A 19,558-nucleotide genomic window follows, 5' to 3' on the forward strand; every position below is an offset into this window, starting at 1 on the left:
TGATCCTTGTGGGTCTCTTCCAACTCAGAATATTCTGTGATTCTGTGAAATATGCTTGAAAATAGACATTCTTTACATCGTTTCACCTAGTGGAAAAAGCGCTTCTTTAGTAGTGGCACATAATTTCCAAGAGAGAAATAGTATTATTTTCATCACTATGTGGCATGCTTCTGCCACAACCATGAGAGATAAGTCCTGAAATGAAAACGAGTAACTAAGGATTAAATTCCTGTATCTTTTTACTGTTAAAGAAATAGCAAAACGCAAATTACAAGTCATTGATGGTAAATATGTCTTCAGTAAATGATAACACACAAGATATGGGCAACATCTGTGAGATTCTTGGCATACTGTGTGCTAGTTATATAGATTTTGAAAATGTTTAAGTAATGTGGGTGAGCAGCTGTATTGTTACTGTGTGAATGCTTAGTGTTAAGGATTTGTACACTGCAATGCATCTGTGCTAGAGTGGGTTCACCTGAACGGGCTTGTGTAATTGTGGTCTTCATCTTAAGTCAGCAGGTTCTGTGGTCAAGGCAGATAGATACCCAGCATGCAGATATCAGCTGAAGGTCTTGAATTGGGCAGAAGTTTTCAAATGTTCCCACTCAAGAGTGGCTGCTGTGAAGTGTTCAGCTGGGGCCAGAATCTCAATGAGAGCAAAATGGTTAAAACCAGTTGAAGTAAAAAAAGGACCTATAAGTAACTTTTTTGCAGTCTTTCATTACAGAAATACCTGAGGGTAAGTTGACAGCAGGAGGTTGCTGCATCAGATCTGAAAGCAATAATATAAATGTTGCTATTAGGTAATGATAATACTATATGCTGTAATATTTATATGACTTTGTGCTAGCTTATGCACTGAAATTTGGAACAATGCAAAGTAGTTGTAGTGTACATTTTCTTTTTTTAAATACTGTGATTGTAATTATCTTCTGGTTTTCTCCCCTCTTTGTTACAGGGAGAAAATTGGATTTTAGTCATGAGAACAAAGACATATTTCATTTTGCAATCATTGCACTCCCCAGGAATTGGTTTATTAGGCTCAAATGCACAGGGAAGCAAAGTGTGATGGCCTAACATCAGAGGGTATCGGTGTGCTGAGCCCCAAGGGACCTGCAGGGGCAGGAACACGTTCACAGTCATGGAAGCTGATCTATATTGTTTTAGCACTGATGAGATGAGAGCTGGCAGTAAATTTGCATCACTTGTGGAATGTTTTAAACAAAAAATGTGGGTCTTTAGCAAGGTGCCTTGTTAGATTGGGGGGTTTTGTTGTTTTTTTTTTATTATTCTTTCAGTATCTAGTATCCATCACTTATTTATGGAGTTAGAGAAGCATGGCACTGAAGTTGCTAAATTAGCACAGTCATATTCATGGCTCTTTGTTCTTGTCAGTCAGGATTGTGAGTGGGAGGCTATTAGCTTCTGCATGAAGTTCCACAGAATTGATAAAATATGACTGAAGTAACTAAACTGTTAGCAACAGTGGTTACAGTGTTTGAAGAGCCTTGCAATTGTTTCTTAGATTATAAGAATTATTCAAAAATGCAGCTCTTCACTGAATATAACAGGAATATTTTATTGAAGTAAGAGAGAGTGAATATTGCGGTCAGAAAGGAACCTTGTCTGAGTGACGTGGTCTACAGGTAGCATTCAAATGCATGAACTGGCTTTTGTACAGCTTTTCTGCTAACTGTGGAAAATGCATGTGCATGTGTGAGGTTTTTTACTTACTATCAAATTTTTGAAGGAGATGTTGCTAATGGCTTGGTCAAGCTACTTTTTTGAAGGAGAGCTGGATGAAAGACCTATGTGACCAATACAATTATTTTAAGCATTTAAGCTAGTCCTTAGCCGAGTCCTGAGGATATGTCCACTTTGTCAGAGATGACAGTCACTGCTCACTGCCAGCTTGTGAAATGTGGCTGCATAAGCACTAGCAAAGAAAGGACATTATCGAGCAAGAAAGAAAAGGGAAAATGCAGGGACTAAAAAATCCATTCTTGTATAGTGGATCATGTAAGGATCTAATGCAAGTAATTTTCAGATCATCCGTCTTTGTTGTGTGTCCTTATGTGACACATAATGTGGTATGTGGTGGACTTAGGTGTTGTGTATTTATCATTCTAACATGATTGCAAAGACAGAAAAGGTATGGCATAGTTCTGTGTGAAAACCAAGAAATTGTTTTAGTCATGCTCAAGATTTGACCAGTTTCCACCAGTTTTCTCACACTACATGTTTAAAGTGTAAACCCCGAAAATAAAATGGTTTGTCTGGTTTGTAGCCTTGAAACTCATTGTTAGAGTACTGATGCAAAACCCTCAGTACTCTTAGGAATGTAGCACTGACATATATATCATGCTAGTTTTTAGGGACACTAAACAGCTCAGACCTCATATAATTGTTCCTGTTTTGGTTAGAACTGAACACAGACATTCCCAAAAGATTAGTAATGCATTTTCTGATAATTTTAGTTTGATTTTTTTTTTTTGGTAGCAAAAGTCAAACCCAGATGTGCTTTGGTTCCCAGTTTAACCGCTAGACTCTTAAAATTAAGTACCTTCCTTCCACTTCCTCTTCACACCTCTCAGAAGTTTTTCTTTCCCACCTCTGTTTTCCTTCCTCTCTTTTTTATGACATAAACTTGTAATTTACAGGCAATTTTTTCCTAGAAAAACAGATTTTTAAACGTTTATCATTGTTCCTATCTGAAAAGGTTGCCTTTGAAGAACGTGGTGCTTTGAATAACGTGGTGCTGCTCCCTTTTTTCTGTCCTGTCTGTCCCCATAATTCTTTGCTCAGCTCAGTATGACTTCTTCCACCAACTTCAGGGGTCAGACATTAACCTAACAACCCAGGGAATGGTGACTGGAAGTGTCTCAGTGCCTCTGGAGCAATAGTCCTTGATACAGCACAAACATGATGCTCCCATGTGTCCTTTTCATTCACTCTGCGCTACCATAGAAGAAAGGAAGCCGAATTCCCCACTGTCGTGTAAATATTATATTAGACACTGCAGTGAGGCTTTGAAGTGTTAATTCCCCTCTAATGCAGACAGCTGACAGAGAGGGATAGTTTTGATTTGGTTGTGACTCAGGCTGTTCCAATAAGTCCTGGCAGAATTAAAACAGCTGGGAGCAGATGCTGGTTTCCTGGGTAGTAAGGGCATTTTATATGATTTTGGAGTCATCTTAGCTGGTGTTTTAGAAGTGAGACAGCTACCTGGGGGGCAACTTTGAGAGGCAACAGCTGTTTTAGAGAGCAGTGGCAGAGCCCTGTGCTCAGCTCATGGATGCCAGCTGCCAGCTTGTCTGTCAGCCCACAGCAACACACTGACTGGCAGCAGGGTCTCAGCTTCTTCAGCCTGCAGCAGGGCTGGATGAGATCCTGCCACTGCTCACCACTGCAGGGGAATAAAGGAAGGAGACTGGAGATGGATGGTTTTCCACCTCAGGCCACAGGGACACGTGGCCTGCTGGTGAAGGGAAGCTTGGCTCCCTGGCGAAGGAATGCTTGGCTCCCGAAAAAAAGGGACCCAGGAGGTCCCTTCACCCTTGATCTCCTGATGAAGGGACACTTGGTCTCCTGATGAGGAGATGGGAGAGGGACAGGAGTGACCACAAGTGGTCCCAGCCCCCCAGGAGGACCAACAGGGCAACAGGCCAGGGCTAAGGAGGGGGCATCTCTCACAGCAGCAGCTTCAGCTGGGAGGAGAGACCCTGGCCAAGACTTTCCTTCTTCCTTCTGCCTTCTCTCCCAATACCCTTCTCAGAAAAGATAATTTTCCTGCCTTTTGTTCTTTGATGACTCCTTCACTGACTCCTCCATGCCAGCCTTTCATTTTAATGATAGCATAGCAGTGAAACCGAGTCATGTTAAGGCCTGAAGGTTTCCAGCTTTAATCTGTAATGAAATGTAAAGAAACCTGTCAGGGTCTGACACAATCTCAGTCTCTTTCAGAGCAGGACTTGGGAACTGAGCTCTGGGGATCAAGTGTTCAGACCAACCGCACTTTCCAAAGCAATGAATTGTTTTGATTAATTTTTTTCCCTCTTCAATTTCCCATAGAAATTGGGAAGATTGACCAAGATATATATAAATACAACACCCCAGGATTCACTGGCTGCCTATCGAGAGTCCAGTTCAACCAGATTGCTCCACTCAAAGCAGCTCTGAGACCTACCAACGCCTCCTCTCACGTCCACATCCAAGGAGAACTGGTGGAATCCAACTGCGGAGCGTCTCCACTCACCATCCCACCAATGTCGGCCGCCACCGACCCTTGGCACCTAGACTCAGGTAAGGTGGGGTTCGTGTTACATTAACTCAGTGAAGCAGTTCGGAGAAGAAACCAGTCTGCCTTCCTCTGTAAAGAAAAGCAAAAATGAGAGTTAAGTGATTGATAGGTGACTGTAGGGCTATAATGGTAGGAAATGCAAAACTGGAATGACAGAGATTTGCCACCACTTTTAAATGCAGTTACAGGAGGGCATTTTTCATTTTTTGCCTTTTTCATATATATATATATATATATTCTGCTTGTTTTTCTTTTCTGTAAGTCTTACGCTATTTAAATGTTGAGTTTTGACCTAACTGCTGTGATATCATTTTCTCTGTAGTCAGCAAAAAGCTTCAAGTACATATAGAAAAGGTACGGTAGCGTTTCTTATGCTGTATTCCTAATAAGTAAGTATATTGCAGTCAGCTTCATACAAAAAAAAAAAGTAAATCTAATTTTAGGCATAAATGTATTTATGTAAAGTGCTGATTTGTTTACTAAGATGCCTACCTTCCGTAGGCTGTGTTTAATGGAAAATCCCATTAGTCATGGTGGCACTCATGCTGAAAATGCTGGAAGCCAAAACAATTTGCAGATCCCAGAAATCTCACCCTAGTTTGTGACTGACAGTCCCTGAAACTATACATTGTGGCTAACTTTAGAGGATTTTTTTCTCTTTTGCTTCTTGACTATCAGGTTAAATTAGATTCATGGGGTCAGGTGTACATTGACACCTCCCTTGCATTGTGTCTTCACTCTGATTTCACTTGTAGAGTGTAAATTAGAACCTGTTCTGGCAAATTTGTTGTGTTTGAAGTGGCATAAAATTAAGATGCTAGAGGAAAATCCTGGTCCATAATGATTTTGATAATGATTAGTCTTTGTGTTTGGGGATGCATCCATATGCCAGTTTTTATGTAAGAGGAGGCAGGTATATGTCTTTCTCAGAAGTACATGTCAAGGTCGTACCTTTGAGGTCTGTTTTTTTGTGGGTGGTTGGTTGGTTGGTTTGGTTTGTTGTTGTTGTTTAGGGTTTTTTTCCTTGCAATGTCAAAGAACTCCTTGCAGCATTTCCTTTCATCTCTTCTTCAGCAGAAAAGTAGGGCAGGTGCTTCTAAGGAGAGACAGAGCACCTTGTAGAGCTGAGGCTCCCAAACATTAATACAAGCAGTATCATTTTTTAAAACCTGTCATTCCCTCCTTGCTGCCATGCCATGCCATTGTAAGATTTCAGTATGTCTCTTACCCACTTAAGACACGCAATTTTCTACCTGAATTTTCTTCATCATAAATTAGTAGTCCCTTTCTTCTCTGGAATTAGTAGACCTGTTTGTACCTGAAGGTCATGGTCTGTGCTCCTCTTTCTATACAAACACATTTTCTGAAGGATTGCTCACTGGGTCATGTCTTTAAAAAGCATGCCATTATCTTCTTGAGGATGTACTGCTGCTGTGAATCATGTGAATCTAATCGGCTTTGGTTGTTAATTTTTGTTGGTTACTTTTCCTTCCACTTCATTTCACTGCAAGCTAGTAAAAGACTATGGTGGGTTTTACTCAGGATATTTGCACTGTTTTAATAGCTCCTGCAGTTCAGAGAAAGAGGTTCTGTTTGTCCTTGCCACATGACATTATGCTTGACCTTGTGTTGGCTCAATCTCGTCTTGGAAACTTTGTTGACCTGACAGATTACAATTTACACTTTTTCTCCTGGATTAATTGTGGTACTTGGTCGCAGAGACACCATGAAGGATGTCAGGGAACATGCAGCATGCCAGTAGGTTGGCTCAGGCTGTCTGTTAACTTCTGCCAGGAAAAAATAAATTTCATTGCCATTGTCAGACTTAACTGTTTCAAGTCATGAGCAGGCAGACCTCAAGGGACTCACCTTCATTTTTGGTAATGATTAGTGTTAGTTAGACTGGGAGCTAGGAACCCCTCCTCTTGTCCCCTCCAGTGATCCACAGCAGTAGAGGGAAAAGATCATACTGCTTCAAAGCCTTCTAGTGAGGGACTGCTGTACACCAAAGAAAGCAACATCAGGTGAGTTACGGTAGAAGTAAATTTCACAGCAAAGGAGTGATGTTTCACTGGTTCAGGAGTAAAAGGATATTCAGGTGTTGGTGAGCAATGTCTGACTTCTACTGTGGATGACATTTCCATGGTACAAAGAGGTATCTCAGCAACTCATTATCAGTGTCAGTAAAAACAACTCAGTCTTTGTGAAAGTATCAGTGGTGGTCTGACACAGATAGTTCAGTCACAGGAAAAATATATACTGTAGACTGTGTAACCTTGAGTCATCAAAGTCATAGCCTGTCAGTCATCAAAATGATCTTCATGGCTGCTAAATTAAAATGCTGGGGTTTAGTGTCACTTTGCATTAGTAAATTGGCAGTTTTCACTGAGGATTTTTTTATGTTTCCCAAACCCTGCTTAAGAGTTTCTAACAAAAATCATGTTGAGAGAGAAAATGGAAGAATCCAAGATATAAGTAATTGGCTCCAGAACTAGAATAGTCTCCATTTTCTCAGTGTGAATTTACTCTTTCACTAAACAGGCTGAAGGGACAAAGACAAAAAGCAGTGTTGAAATTCACAGAAACACTTGTAGTGATGTTAAAGCAAAAGCCACTCACACTTTGCCACAAAGAAATGGTTGCAAATAACATGGCTTTGAAAGCAGCAGTTACTATGTGCAGCATTTCTCATTTCAAACATGTTTTTGTCTGTAATTTTTAGTGTTATGTTACCTATTTAATTTTAAATAGTTCTTAACAAAATATGAGAGCGAAGGATGAGTGTTTCATAGCAAAAATTAAAAAATCGGGAAAAAAATTGTGGGAAGTATCATGTGGTTCAAATCTCATTCAATGTCATACTCTGAACTCATCCTGATTCATATTTTGAGTCAAGTGTAGGTTTTTAGCTTTGTTTCTCAAATATTGCGGAATCGAACTTTGAGGATTGAAAAATGTTGTAGGAGGGGGTCAAAGATAAGTGTCTAAATAGAACAGATACACCAGACAACAAATGTAATGATCCTTTCACCTCTCAACTGCAGTGCTGGATCAGACTTTGCAGATAATTACTAGAAGTTAAGCAGGTTCTGCCTGATGGGTGGCCTACATTAAATGTTTTCTTTAAACTCTTCTGTGTAGCTACTGCATGAACATGTCCTGCTAGCTGCAAAACATTTTGGATGCCCTAACAGAGAGGCTAAAGGGAAAATCATAATGACACACATCAGTCACTTGGCAGTTGACCTTTAAAAACTAGTTCAGGGATTTATCAATAAGAAGCCCTGTCGATTTTCTCCCCAGACAAATGAGCTATACAGCTTGTCGATTCACTGCCTTGCACTTTCTTTTAGCCTTGAATACACATATATTTCACATTTACAATATTAGATCTTTTTAAATTCCTTTGTTATTGTAGAAGTCCCACTTCCCTTCCTCCCCACCCCGACTGGCATTTTGCCATGCTCCTGGGACATTATCTTAAACCATGATCTTGTTCAGCTTGTGAGTATTCTCACAATGCATAGTCTTTTCCTGTTGCTATGGTGATCCTTTCTTGGTGATGATGAAGCACAGGAATTCAACAAGTCATTCTTTTCTGGAACGTGACTTTCTGGTGATTTAAAAGAAAAAGGTCAATAATGACATCTAGGCAGATCATCAATATAGTTCACTTCCTGTGTTTTCCTCTCATCTGTATTATCTCAGTTCATGTCAGACAATTCAGTTTGCCTTGGTTACATCAAAAGGAGTGTAGAAAAGAGGCTAAAAAGAGCCTGATCAATGAACATAGTATTTAAAAATTATGTGTTCTGCCTTTATATATTGTCCAAACCATCAAATTACCTATCTGGCATACAATTGAAAACAAATGTTTTAATTTCTATATCCTTTAATTGTATTGGTGTGCGTTTTAATATCTGTTACTGTCACATAGGTAAAAAAAGCTAATCGCAAGGAGTTTTTAATATCTCTCTGTTCAGATTAGTTAAGATATATGTCATTGATAACTGATGCCTTGCTTATTGTAGAAAAGCAAACAAAAGCCCAAACATGATTATTTTTGTAGTAAAAAAATTCCGCACCTAAAATGCCTTGTAGTTAATATCAGAAGTTGCGTATTATTGTAGTGACATTGTTCGGTATGTGGGTGCTTTTGCCTAAGATAAAGGTTCTACAGTTTACTAATGGAATTTCACCTCTAAATTTTCCATATTTATATAAACAAAGGATAAAAGAAACCCATTACATCTCTGTTTTAGGTAAAATGTGCTCCAGCTTGCCAAACTACCCAATCTTGAATTGACTAAAAGCAGGAGATCGCAGAAAAGCAAGGTACATACAATAGTTGGCAAATTATGCTTTAGCAGCTCTAAGCTGTCATGGCACTCTATAGCTGCAAGATGCATTTACTCTGAGTATGAACAGAATGGCATTTAGAGTATTTAACATGGGATTTAGTTAAACCTATTCAACATATCATGAATTAAATGGAGCAGGATTAAGTGCTACATCTGCAATGTTCTTCCGAGTGGTGTGACTTTTTTCTGACTGTGTATGTTTAAACCCTAAATGCTCTTTATTTTTTTGTAGTAGTTGAAAGGTCTTGCCTTTCACAAATCAACAGCTTACTTTGAAACCTATGTTGAGCATGTCTGGCAAAATTATGTACCACTGTCATCAAGATTAAAAAGCTGCTTGCAGGATTCTCTCTCTTTTTGTTATGAATTCATCCCTCTTCCTTTAACAAGTGATGGCAAGAGAAGGGAGCAACAGCATTGAGCACTGACCATACATCCAAGCTCACCTATTTTGCCAGCTAATTTCTTTGTCAAGTGAAAGAGAGCAGCAGTCAATTTCTGCACCAAGAGAAGGTGTCACTCATGTTATTGGTGGCAGTGCTGAAGGTCACCTTCCACATTCAGACGCTGTCAGTTGTGTCGCGTCTCATCCACTGACCACTGGTACCACATCTCAGAGGGCAGAGCAGCAGCACCTGAGGAGAAGGCTGGGACAGATGTGTGCTGGTATGGATGTGGCTAGGAAGACAGGAAGTAGCTTTTGCCCTTGTCAAGGGCTTGTTACAAATGACACAGTGGGAAAGAAGAATCAAAGGCATTATATGTGATGGGTGACAATGCAGCCCACAAAGTGGTCTTTAGTCAGAAACACATGAACCAAACACTCTCCTGGCCACAGACATTGAAAGAGTCTTGTACACATCAGTGAGCAAGATGCTCATCCAAGAGCAGGAGCATTAAAGTTGATGGTGACATAGGACATAGCACTCATTCTCTCTTTTAAGGGATGGCAGGGGAGCAGGGTCGCTTCCCTAGGCTTCCTACAAGGGGCATGTAAGGCCAGGCAGGAGGCACAGGGGAGCTGCACCACTTCTGTTCATGATGCAGCCTTACACATCTAAATTTGATCCTAGTGTTAGCAAAATTAGAAATAGATATGAAGGCATTTGCTAGAGTGAAATGACGCTCCTCCTTTTTTCAAGCATATCAAACCTGTACTGCAATCAGAGAATGATGCCAGATTCTCTCTTCAGGGTTACTGATTACTCGAGGTGGTTGGTTTGGTTTTTTTAATTAACATAGCATGTAAACATTGGGAGGCTGTTTGTCTGCCAGTAAGCTAGCTTAATATTTATACTCTTTATATAAGAGACTGAAGATGCACTTGCAACCTGCCCTGTGGGTTAACAGGTTCCTCCACTGCCAGAGTCTGATGCGTTTCTGTGATTGTTTACTCTGTTGAGAGTGACCAGCATTCATCCCCCATGCTCCCAATATAAATATTGTCTCAGAAGTCCATGGCCTTGACCTGAGTTGTTTTCAAACAGGAAGGTAGCATTTTTTGTCAGTCTGTCAGGAGGGATTAAGTCTAGCAGAAACTCATGGCTCAGTTTCTAAGCACCAAGTATTTCTTGCAGGCAAGAGGGTGAGTGGTAAACATTTAGATGCAACAGTTTCTATTTTTCTCCTGCCCATCAAACAGCTAACTAGGAGGAGCATCTGTCTGAAATTTGGCACAATCGATGCTTCATCCTTAAAGGGTTTAATTATGGTACTTGAATTACTGCAAATCTCTCTATTGATTTGGAATAAAAATGCCTCCCTCAATCTCATGTAGCTCCTTCACACAATTATGCATAGCTCTCTCTTAACTTTAAGACTATATAATTTCAGTGTGGAATTTCTGACACTCTGTCTAGTGCATCAGACAGCTGGCAGACTGCCAAGCTTGTAAATTCTTCTGGCATTTGTTGACAGACCAGTATTGTAGCTGTTTCGTAAGCAGTGATTTGAATATTAATGCTGCTACCTAATGTCAAGAGAAGGTGCTAATTCTAAAAAGAGAGTCTTTTCCATCCTCTGCAAAGACTGTATTTTTTACACAAGTACTGATCTTAACTAGGAACATAGGGATGGCATAAATTAGGGGGAAAATGGAGTAGAGAAGGAAGCATTTAAATGCCTGAGCACTTCATGTGACTGCTTTCTTTTTCATTTCCTCAGGCAGAATCACACTTACTTCCTGTGTAAGAGGTAATTCTAGATTGAAGTCAGGTCATTACAGCTATGAAAGGGTGTTTAGGTTTAAACTCTCCAATCTGACTCATTTCTTATCCCCAATCCAAGCCTTTCTTTTTTTTTTTTTTTTTCCTCCTTTTTTGTAGCTGTCAAAAGTTTATAGGCTTGTTTGCTATTCTTGATCATTGGGGTGGATTTTCTTCTCTTTTTTTGGGTGGGGGGGGAAGAGGAGGGGTGTTTCTTTCACATATTCCCTTCTGGGTCCATTATCCAAGATTAGCTATATACAGCCAGGCTTTGATCAGCACTTAACTCCACTGTTCCTTCGAGAGCACCAAAGTACTTCATCTTCTACATTAATTTTAAAAGGAAGTATTTGTGTATCTTCCTTAACAGGTGAAATATAAGTACTGCTCATAAAATTTTCATGGAAGTGGTATCTTAGGCCAGCATGACTCTTGTCTGGAGTCATAGTGAGACTCAGTGTCAAACAGATGTTGCTACTAGGAATTAAAAGATAGATGAGTTTAGGTCTTTTATGGATGAGGGTGCTCTAATGTGCTGCAAATCAACTGGAAATATGGCAGAGCAAATGTTCAAAATACGGATTCTGAGATCCAACTTGCTGAAGTTCAACTGCAGATAAACAAAATCAAAAAGTGATGCTAAATGTCTATTCTCCTTTTAAAATAGAGAATAAAATTCTGTAGTATACAAGTGCCAGATATTAGTATTATAAAGTGTCTTGCTTTACCACTACTTTGTACAATTATGTGCTTGTGCGCAAAAGAAAGTGTGAAATGACCATACAAAGGGGGAAGCAAGGGAGAATCACCTAACCCGTCCCAACAGAGAGTGAAGGAATGTTTTCCCTGTCTTGTATTTCACCCAGGACTGACTGGGAGAGTTTAAGCTGCAGGGGTGGTGGGTCTCCTAATAAGGCACAAGCTTTTCTGTCCCTTTGCCAGGAAGATTGCTTTTCAAGACCAAAAGAAATAATATTGTACAACTCTCTTGGTGTAAGCCATTGATAAAACTCCATTTCCTCCCCTCCTTAAGAGTATGGACAGCAAAGCTCACCTGCAGAAGGAAATTAAAGGGCTGATAACACAGCCCTAAATTCACAAACAGCTATCTGGACTGATTGGGTTGTCTGCTGTCTAGTGCTGAGAGTCTGTATTGTCCCAGTTCATTGACCATGGGGCATTCACTTCATTGTCTCCCAGTACTGCCATTGTTCATTTTTGGCAGCTCCATTGTTCATTCCAAAATTCATGCTTTTTTTTACAGAAACATCCAACAATACTTTTCTTCTATAAACCCCACTTACTTTCCCACACTGTCTCAGGCGTTTGCATGCAGACCGGTGTTCAGAAGTCAGTGTTTCTATTAAACCATCATTTCAGAGGATTTTTTGATTTATACTCACTTCACACTGTAATAAAAAGATGGGATTGGAGACCCTTCATACCAAAAATGTAAAACCACAGGTTTTGTGTTTTCCATTATCTCTGTGCATGTATCTCTCTCACTCTCAACAGAACTCACCAGCAGCTGACATAAAAACCACTTGAGATTCAATGAAATGTTCTTAGGGAAAAAAAAATTTAACCTTTCAAAATGTTTTTGATTTAAAAGAACCGAGTGACAAAACTTGGTTTAAGTAATTGGTCCAAATAGCACTAATGCATTGGAGGATTTTTTGTCACTTATATTAGGGTTTTTTCCTCTCTATCCCCCCCCAGTCAAGATGGTTGTAAAAGATTGAAGAAATTAGTGAATTTTGTTCCAACATGGAGATTTTCATGTTCCAAATAATTAGCATTATTGGCAACAGAGAGAAGAAGATGACATTTTTAAAATTAAAAGCCCCAATTTTCCCTCTAAGCTGCACGTCTGTTCTGGTAGTTCCAGAATTGCCAAGTGGGTGTATTTTTTCCAATATCCGGTAACTTGTACTAAAAAAAATTTATTAAGTCTGTGACTGTGAAGATTTCTATTTCCATAAAGTCAGGAAAATGGTTCATAATAGGGACATACATGTAACCCTCTAACACGACACATGAGGCATCACTAAAAATTCAAGGAGTGACGACTGAACCCACGTAGTATGTGAGAACAAACCCGACCTTTTACAAACAAGATGGTTAATAATATCTTTTAACTATTTTGTGGCGGGGTAAGGGTGAGGTTGGCTTTTTTTAAACTTGGAGGTGTTTAATGTGAAAAATCACTTCAGCCAGACTCTTGGTTCTATAGTTAACCTGATGTCAGTAGGACTTCAAGTAAAGTCTGTTAACAGAGTTTAATGTTAAACAGTCCTCTCTCAGAATCTGCTCTCAAATGCCTAGAAAAACAGAAGTAGTGGTAGTTTTCCTCGTTTTTGAGTTTTCAGCTTGGTGAAGTAGGGAAAAAAGTAGATGTATTAATTTAAAAAATAAAAAAATAGGAACTTTCAATACAAAGTAAGACACATAAAGATGTGCATTAAAAGAGACAGCTTTTTTAATACTGCTTAGGATTTCTTTTCTTTTGCTGAATTGCTGCAGTTTACTTGTCATGGGAGCTCTCCACAGACCCAAACTCAGGAGGAGAGAAGTGGGTGGGGTGGGCATAGGCAGTGGGATGAGCAAAAAAGGACACTCTAAAGGTTGTGTTGTTCACCTTTGATGTAGGACTGTGTAATGGAGCTGTTTACTCCTGCTCCGTCATTCCTGTGCATGTGTTTAGAGTTTCACTTGTGATCCAGTCCCTTCAGGAAGGGGAATGTGACTGTGACTGACCATTAACTTACTATCAAGAGTCAAGCAGTTAGGCTCTATACTTAGAGTCTGTAATAAGGAGAGCTCTGTAATTTCAAACCACAGCAGTACAGTCTCATCTGACCAGCAGAGTTGACGTGATTTACAGAATGCCACCAGAAAGCTTGCTTTTATTTTTCTCCATGCTGTGGTCCTATGCAGGAACAGATTAGTGAATGGAGCTAGTGTCCAACACTTTCTCATAATCCTAACATGTAAGTGAGCATTTGCTCTTGTTGCAAGGTCAATTCTTGGATGCTTGGCTGCAAAATACAATTAGGAAGAAGGAGTTATAGTTCATATCTTTTCTTTTGTTATCTTATTGTTCTACTTCTAATCAATGCCTTGTGTGATGCAGGTTTTATATATCTTCTGATCACCAGATCCAGTGGTTCTGGTTGCCTCTCTAGTTCATGTTTATGTGAAAACCCAACTGGTCTTAAAAATGGGAGAATACCTCTCAAAATTGTGGACATCTGTAATGTAAAGATGAAAGGCCAAAGAAGTCATGCAACACATTTGATCTAGTCTGAACAAACTGATTTTCCGGCACTCCACATTTCATCAATTGTTTTAGACCTGTGATAACTCTCACACTTCCTTTTGTGGAGCAAATCTAAACTGTATCTTCCTTTGTAGCATGCTGTATTTTAACCAGGACTTCCCACTGAGTAAAAATGTTCAGTTAAAAAAATTGCTTCCAGTGACTTATATATAACACTCCTGGTAGTGTATCTCAAAACAAAATTTGCCTTTTTACTGTGTAATTCTTGATATTGCTGTTTATTTGAAAATCTCCCCCTTTGGTTTTGGGTTTCCCCTTGCCTTTACTGAACAGCCTTTTGCACATTTCTCAGCCCACACTCATCTTCTGGACTACTTTTCTACTTTACCAAGGTCATTTTTTAATTTCAATTCTGTGAATTTGCAAAAGGCTTTTATGTGGGATCCATTGTAAAACATTTTCCCTCTGAAAATGGCAGATGCAAAATCATGCCTATTATAATGAAGCAGAATTAATTCACTCAGCTAAACCAAGCACATCTGTCATCTTTAACATTTAATCCTAATTGCGCTCTGTTTATCCAGTCCCACCTCCCCTCTCCATTCATTGAGGGCTGCTGTTTTGCATCTGGCTGTGGCAATGACCCTGCTGGGCATGCTGAAGGATGGTAGGTCTCCTACTACATTATTGTGGTCATCTAAAGCTTCAAATGTCATTACAGTGATGGCCAACACATGGATTTTGCCTGCAGCCAGTCTAATCACTCTTTTAGATGCTGCAAAGTTTCTTTAACCCCATTTACCCTAAGCCTAATAACAGAAAGTTGAAAAGTGCAAAACATAAGTTCAGACTCTGTAGATTTACTCTGTGGTTATCAAAACTATGGCCTTGTTTTAAAATTAAAAGCCCCAATTTTCCCTCTAAGCTGCACGTCTGTTCTGGTAGTTCCAGAATTGTCAATTGGGTGTATTTTTTCCAATATCCGGTAACTTGTACTAAAAAAATTTATTAAGTCTGTGACTGTGAAGATTTCTATTTCCATAAAGTCAGGAAAATGGTTCATAATAGGGACATATATGTAATCCTCTAACACAACACATGAGGCATCACTAAAAATTCAAGGAGTGAGCAGCCCATGAAAGAGAAAGCAAAGTGTACTGTGTCCCTTTATGTAAGTTAGGTTCAGGATGGTGGTGTTTGAAGCAAACCTGATGACCTGCTGTGGAAAGACAGGGTGCAAAGGTCAGCATCACCCAGCTTGGATCCTGGAAGGGAACCAGATGAAGTGATGCTCGTAAGCCACAGAGGAGCTTAGCATTTCCTGAGGCAGAGCAATCTGTCCCTACACTGGCTGCAGGTTTTAGAAACAAGTCTCTGCTGTGCCGTGACAGCAAACTGATGGCTCTGTGCCACAGCTGCGTGAGCAGAGGATTTCAGGGAGTTGGCAGGACATTTCTTGGGTCAATATGTAGCTGTTTTCCAGGATAGATTAAAAAGCTCTTTGCTCTGTGTTTCATGTTTTGAATCACACAAGTGAGACCCTGGCTACTTGGAGAAACCTGGGGAAGATTCATTTTAGGAATTACTCTTTACAACCTATGAACAGCACTCTGTAGTCTTCTGTGCTTTTACCAGAGGATCTGTGTTACTGCTGTCCCTCTGTTGGTATGCTCTAATGTGTTCTTTTCTCTTTTAGTTCCTGAATTTCAGCAGCAATGGAAGAAAAACCCTTGTTAGTTGTCTTTTTGGCAAAGTTGCTTAATATTGCATTAATATTGAATGTGACTGTAGTAAGATCAGAGAGGAATCCCCATGTGTTTGAGTGATGTAACTCCTATCTGAAATAGCTGCACTTGGTACCTGTTGGGGACAATAATCTGTTAAGTTCATCTTGGAGGATCAAGGACTGTACCCTCATATGTTCTTTTCAGCCTAATTGCTGTGGCAGGAATTACCCTTTTATGGCTCATAGACCTCTGGTCTGTAGCTCTTTCTGATCTTTTGAGGAGCTACTGAAGAATGTCAAGGGAACTTTCTACTAAGAAAAGAAACTAGTTAGTTGTTTTCTTTTTCCTCTATCCATCTGTAGTAATACTTTAAGTAAAATAATTGTATAGATTCTTTTTCAGCAAGATATATTCTGTAACCCCACACTTGGCTGAGATTTTAGATACAGTTTTTCAGACAAAACCCTGCCCATAATACACAAGCAGGTCTCTCGGTTACACGAGAATAGTAGAATAAGAATTCATGAATGATGGCAATAATATCTGCCAACACTGCTGCAAGTGCTTTAAACAAAAGATTCATGAAAGTCTAAGCTCCTTTTCTTCCCTGCAGTGCTCCTGGTTCTCCAGCAGCTGCAGCAGGGCACAATTTAACCAATCTGGTGATGAGCTCTTGCTGAAATACAGTGTCCCCTGCTCCCAGATTCATGTTCCTGTTTCCTTTTTGTCAGAGGTGGGAGTCTCAGAGTGAACCACATGTGCCTGTTGCTCTGGACAGCTCCTCCTGAGTCTATAAGATGACTGGGTGCAATGGGCAGCAGCTGTGGGTGGAGACATTGGGTCCAGTCCCAGCAGCAGCTCTCAGACAAGATCAAGGATGGAGCTCCACATTCTGCATCATGCCCTTTCTTATCCTGCATTGTGCTTCCGTGCCTGTTGGACATCATAGGCTGTGGTCTTCCATCTGCCAGGAATCCCTTGTAGCATAGCCACCATGATGTGGCAGCTTGGGAGGGATTGTACTGCCAAGAACAGCAGCTTTCCTCTTTCTTCAAGCTTCACTGGTGCCATTGTCCTCGAAATAACCTTTTAAAAGAAGATAAAATATAATATTCAATTCTAAGGGAAGAAGGAACATGACCATTGTAGATTTTCAGATTTCTTATGTGAGGACACAGGAGACCAACTCTCAACCAAGTGGCAAGTGCTAGGACTTGTTAACTGCCTGTGGTGATGTTCAGATGACAAGGGACCTCCTTTTGGGTTAGAATGGCAGAGGGGAATTCCTTGTGATTTGGCAAACTGATGCTTTCCCCATAATATTATTTGGCTTTAGGGTTTTCCTTCAGATACAGGGAGGGCAGGTGTAAAATTAGGATTTCCCACTGCCAGCCCTTCCCTTTTAGCACTGCAAGGGTATGTTTATGGGTCCTGTGCCAAAATGTCTTTATTAACAGTCTTCCACAGTTCTTTGGAGCAAAATCCTCTGATATGGAACCAGGTATTTATTTATCTTTTACGATTTGTAGCTTGATTCGTTTCAGAGAGGTGCAGAAGAAGGTTTTCAGAAGCCAGAGCACCAACAAATGTCAAAGACACGAGTGCTGCTGGCAATATCTGCTGGACAGGGCCCCTCCACGGAGCTCTGAGAAGTGCGCTCCTGTTTGTCCCACAGGCAGCCAGCCAAAAACTTGCTGCTGAATACACAGCTGGTTCAACTCTCTCCCAGAGTAGGCACACAGAGGGCTACTCTAGCCCCAGACCTCCTTTCAGGCCATATGGCAAGCTGAAACCGTTTATTCTTTTGTGCAGCTGCTTTACAATAGAAAAGGAACTTTATTATGGATTTTACTCCATGCTAACAGAAAGACAGTTGAATTTCCTCAGCCAGTTTTTGGTACACTGAATGCATCACCAGTCTGTAAAGGCAATTGATTTTTTTAATACAGTATCACCTAATCCATCCAGCAAGGAAAATACAGCTGGGTTTTAAATGCTGCCCTAAGAAGTAGTTCATATCCTTGATTATTTTAACTTTCTCCAGTTAAGCCACTTTTAGCAACATTTTCTCTATTTCAAAATCAATGCCATAGTCCAGTGGCAAAGAGGCAAATGATTGCAATCACTCACCCAGCTGCTTGGGTTTTCTTAGTCACTGCAGTGTCTAGTTGCTATGCCTGACTATAAAGAAAATGCTGATAATAAGTTCAATTGATGAGATGGCCTTGAAAAGCCTCTGTGATATTTTCTGGAGGTTAAAACCAAGGCTTCCACCCAATTTCATCGCGTTCTGCTGCAAGGAGTCTCCTTTTCAGGTCACTCGCAAATCAGTGCTGGCACATCTGCCTGTGTTTCCTCTCTTTATCTATGTGCTGGAGGCTCTCCTCATCCACAGGCTCTCCTGCCTGCTGTGCCTCAGGTCCTCCAGCTCACAGTCTTGCTCCTCAAGCTCCAAAGCAGCTCCAGCAGTGGCTCAGCTGACATGCTGGGCTTTCTCCTAGAGTGACAAAAGTGCTGGCACGTGCTCTGTGGGGTAGCTGCTTTATGGCTCTGACCAACAGAAGCTGCAGCCCCTCTCTTACCTTGGACTGTGCATCAGCAAAAAGGATTCCCATTTTTCTTTCAAAGAGCTTGAGGTTGTATACAATGGTGGCCACCAAATCCTGGAAACTTCTGAGGCCTTTGATGGGTAGCACTGACAAAGGCAAAAATCTCTGCGATAATATGATCACACACTTTTAAAATAGAGGGGTTTGTTTGGTTTTGTGCTAATTTACCACTTAAAACTTACTGACTTTATGTTAGTAAAGGACAAAATGTCCTTCTGGATCAACAGTAATGCTTACTGAGGGTATCTCCTTTATTTTAATTTTATTTTTGTTACGAGGAGGAAGCAAGTAGTTCAGAGGGATTAGATAATATTGAAAGACGTTTTTTCTTTTTATTCGTCTATAGATAAATATCTAGTGATCACAGTTTTCTTTAAGTTGTATCTGAGGATGGTGGGTGTATTTCTGAACTTTTACGGAAGTTCCACTGCTATTACAACATGAATCTTTAATTCTCTATTTACAGCGAGTGCTGATTTCCCATACAATGGTCAAGCTATAGGAGATGGAGTTAACAGAAACTCAGCTATTATTGGAGGTAAGAAAACTCTCTACTTTTCCAAGATACTTTGCAGTATGTCTCTGATGGCTGAATTGCAGTTGCTAACAGGGGTAAATGTTTCCATATCCAGGTTTAGGTTTATTGCTTTAGTTTTGATTTGCTGTGTAATTTTCCCTTTCTAATTTATATTTTTATTATTACTTATAACTTTTCCTTATACTTTGAAACTTTACAATGCCGAAAGGATAGCGTTGCATTCCTCAGAAAAATTCAGGCCACATCTGAACAGCCTCAGTTCACCTGCCCAACGTAACATAAAGCATCATAACATAACTCTGGCTGATTACAAGATTTTTTTAACCTGAACATTTCATAGCATCTTCATCCTAGAAGATTCTTATGCCTGTGGAGAAGGGCCCGAACAGGAGCAGTGCTGTTTTGTCACATAGATGCCTATGCCTAAGAGGATACCATTCATGAAGCTTCTCTGTAACAGGATCGAACCCAAAATAGACTGTTGCAGGGAGACCAATTAGGGCTAAAACTGATGATAAAGCAGTAACATCTGCAAT

General features: G+C 40.1%; 1 protein-coding gene across 1 annotated transcript in view; it reads left to right on the plus strand.

Annotated features, from left to right (window-relative positions):
- The window catches only part of CNTNAP2 (contactin associated protein 2), a 1,037,874-nt gene that overhangs the window by 1,007,277 nt on the left and 11,039 nt on the right, over positions 1-19,558 (plus strand). Inside the window, exons 22-23 of the mRNA XM_032104142.1 lie at positions 4,075-4,305; positions 18,951-19,022. Of these exons, the coding sequence (XP_031960033.1) occupies positions 4,075-4,305; positions 18,951-19,022 (303 nt within the window). The remainder of the gene's footprint in view (positions 1-4,074; positions 4,306-18,950; positions 19,023-19,558) is intronic.

This window comes from Corvus moneduloides, chromosome 1, assembly GCF_009650955.1.
Source record: "Corvus moneduloides isolate bCorMon1 chromosome 1, bCorMon1.pri, whole genome shotgun sequence".
NCBI classification, from domain to species: Eukaryota; Metazoa; Chordata; class Aves; order Passeriformes; family Corvidae; genus Corvus; species Corvus moneduloides.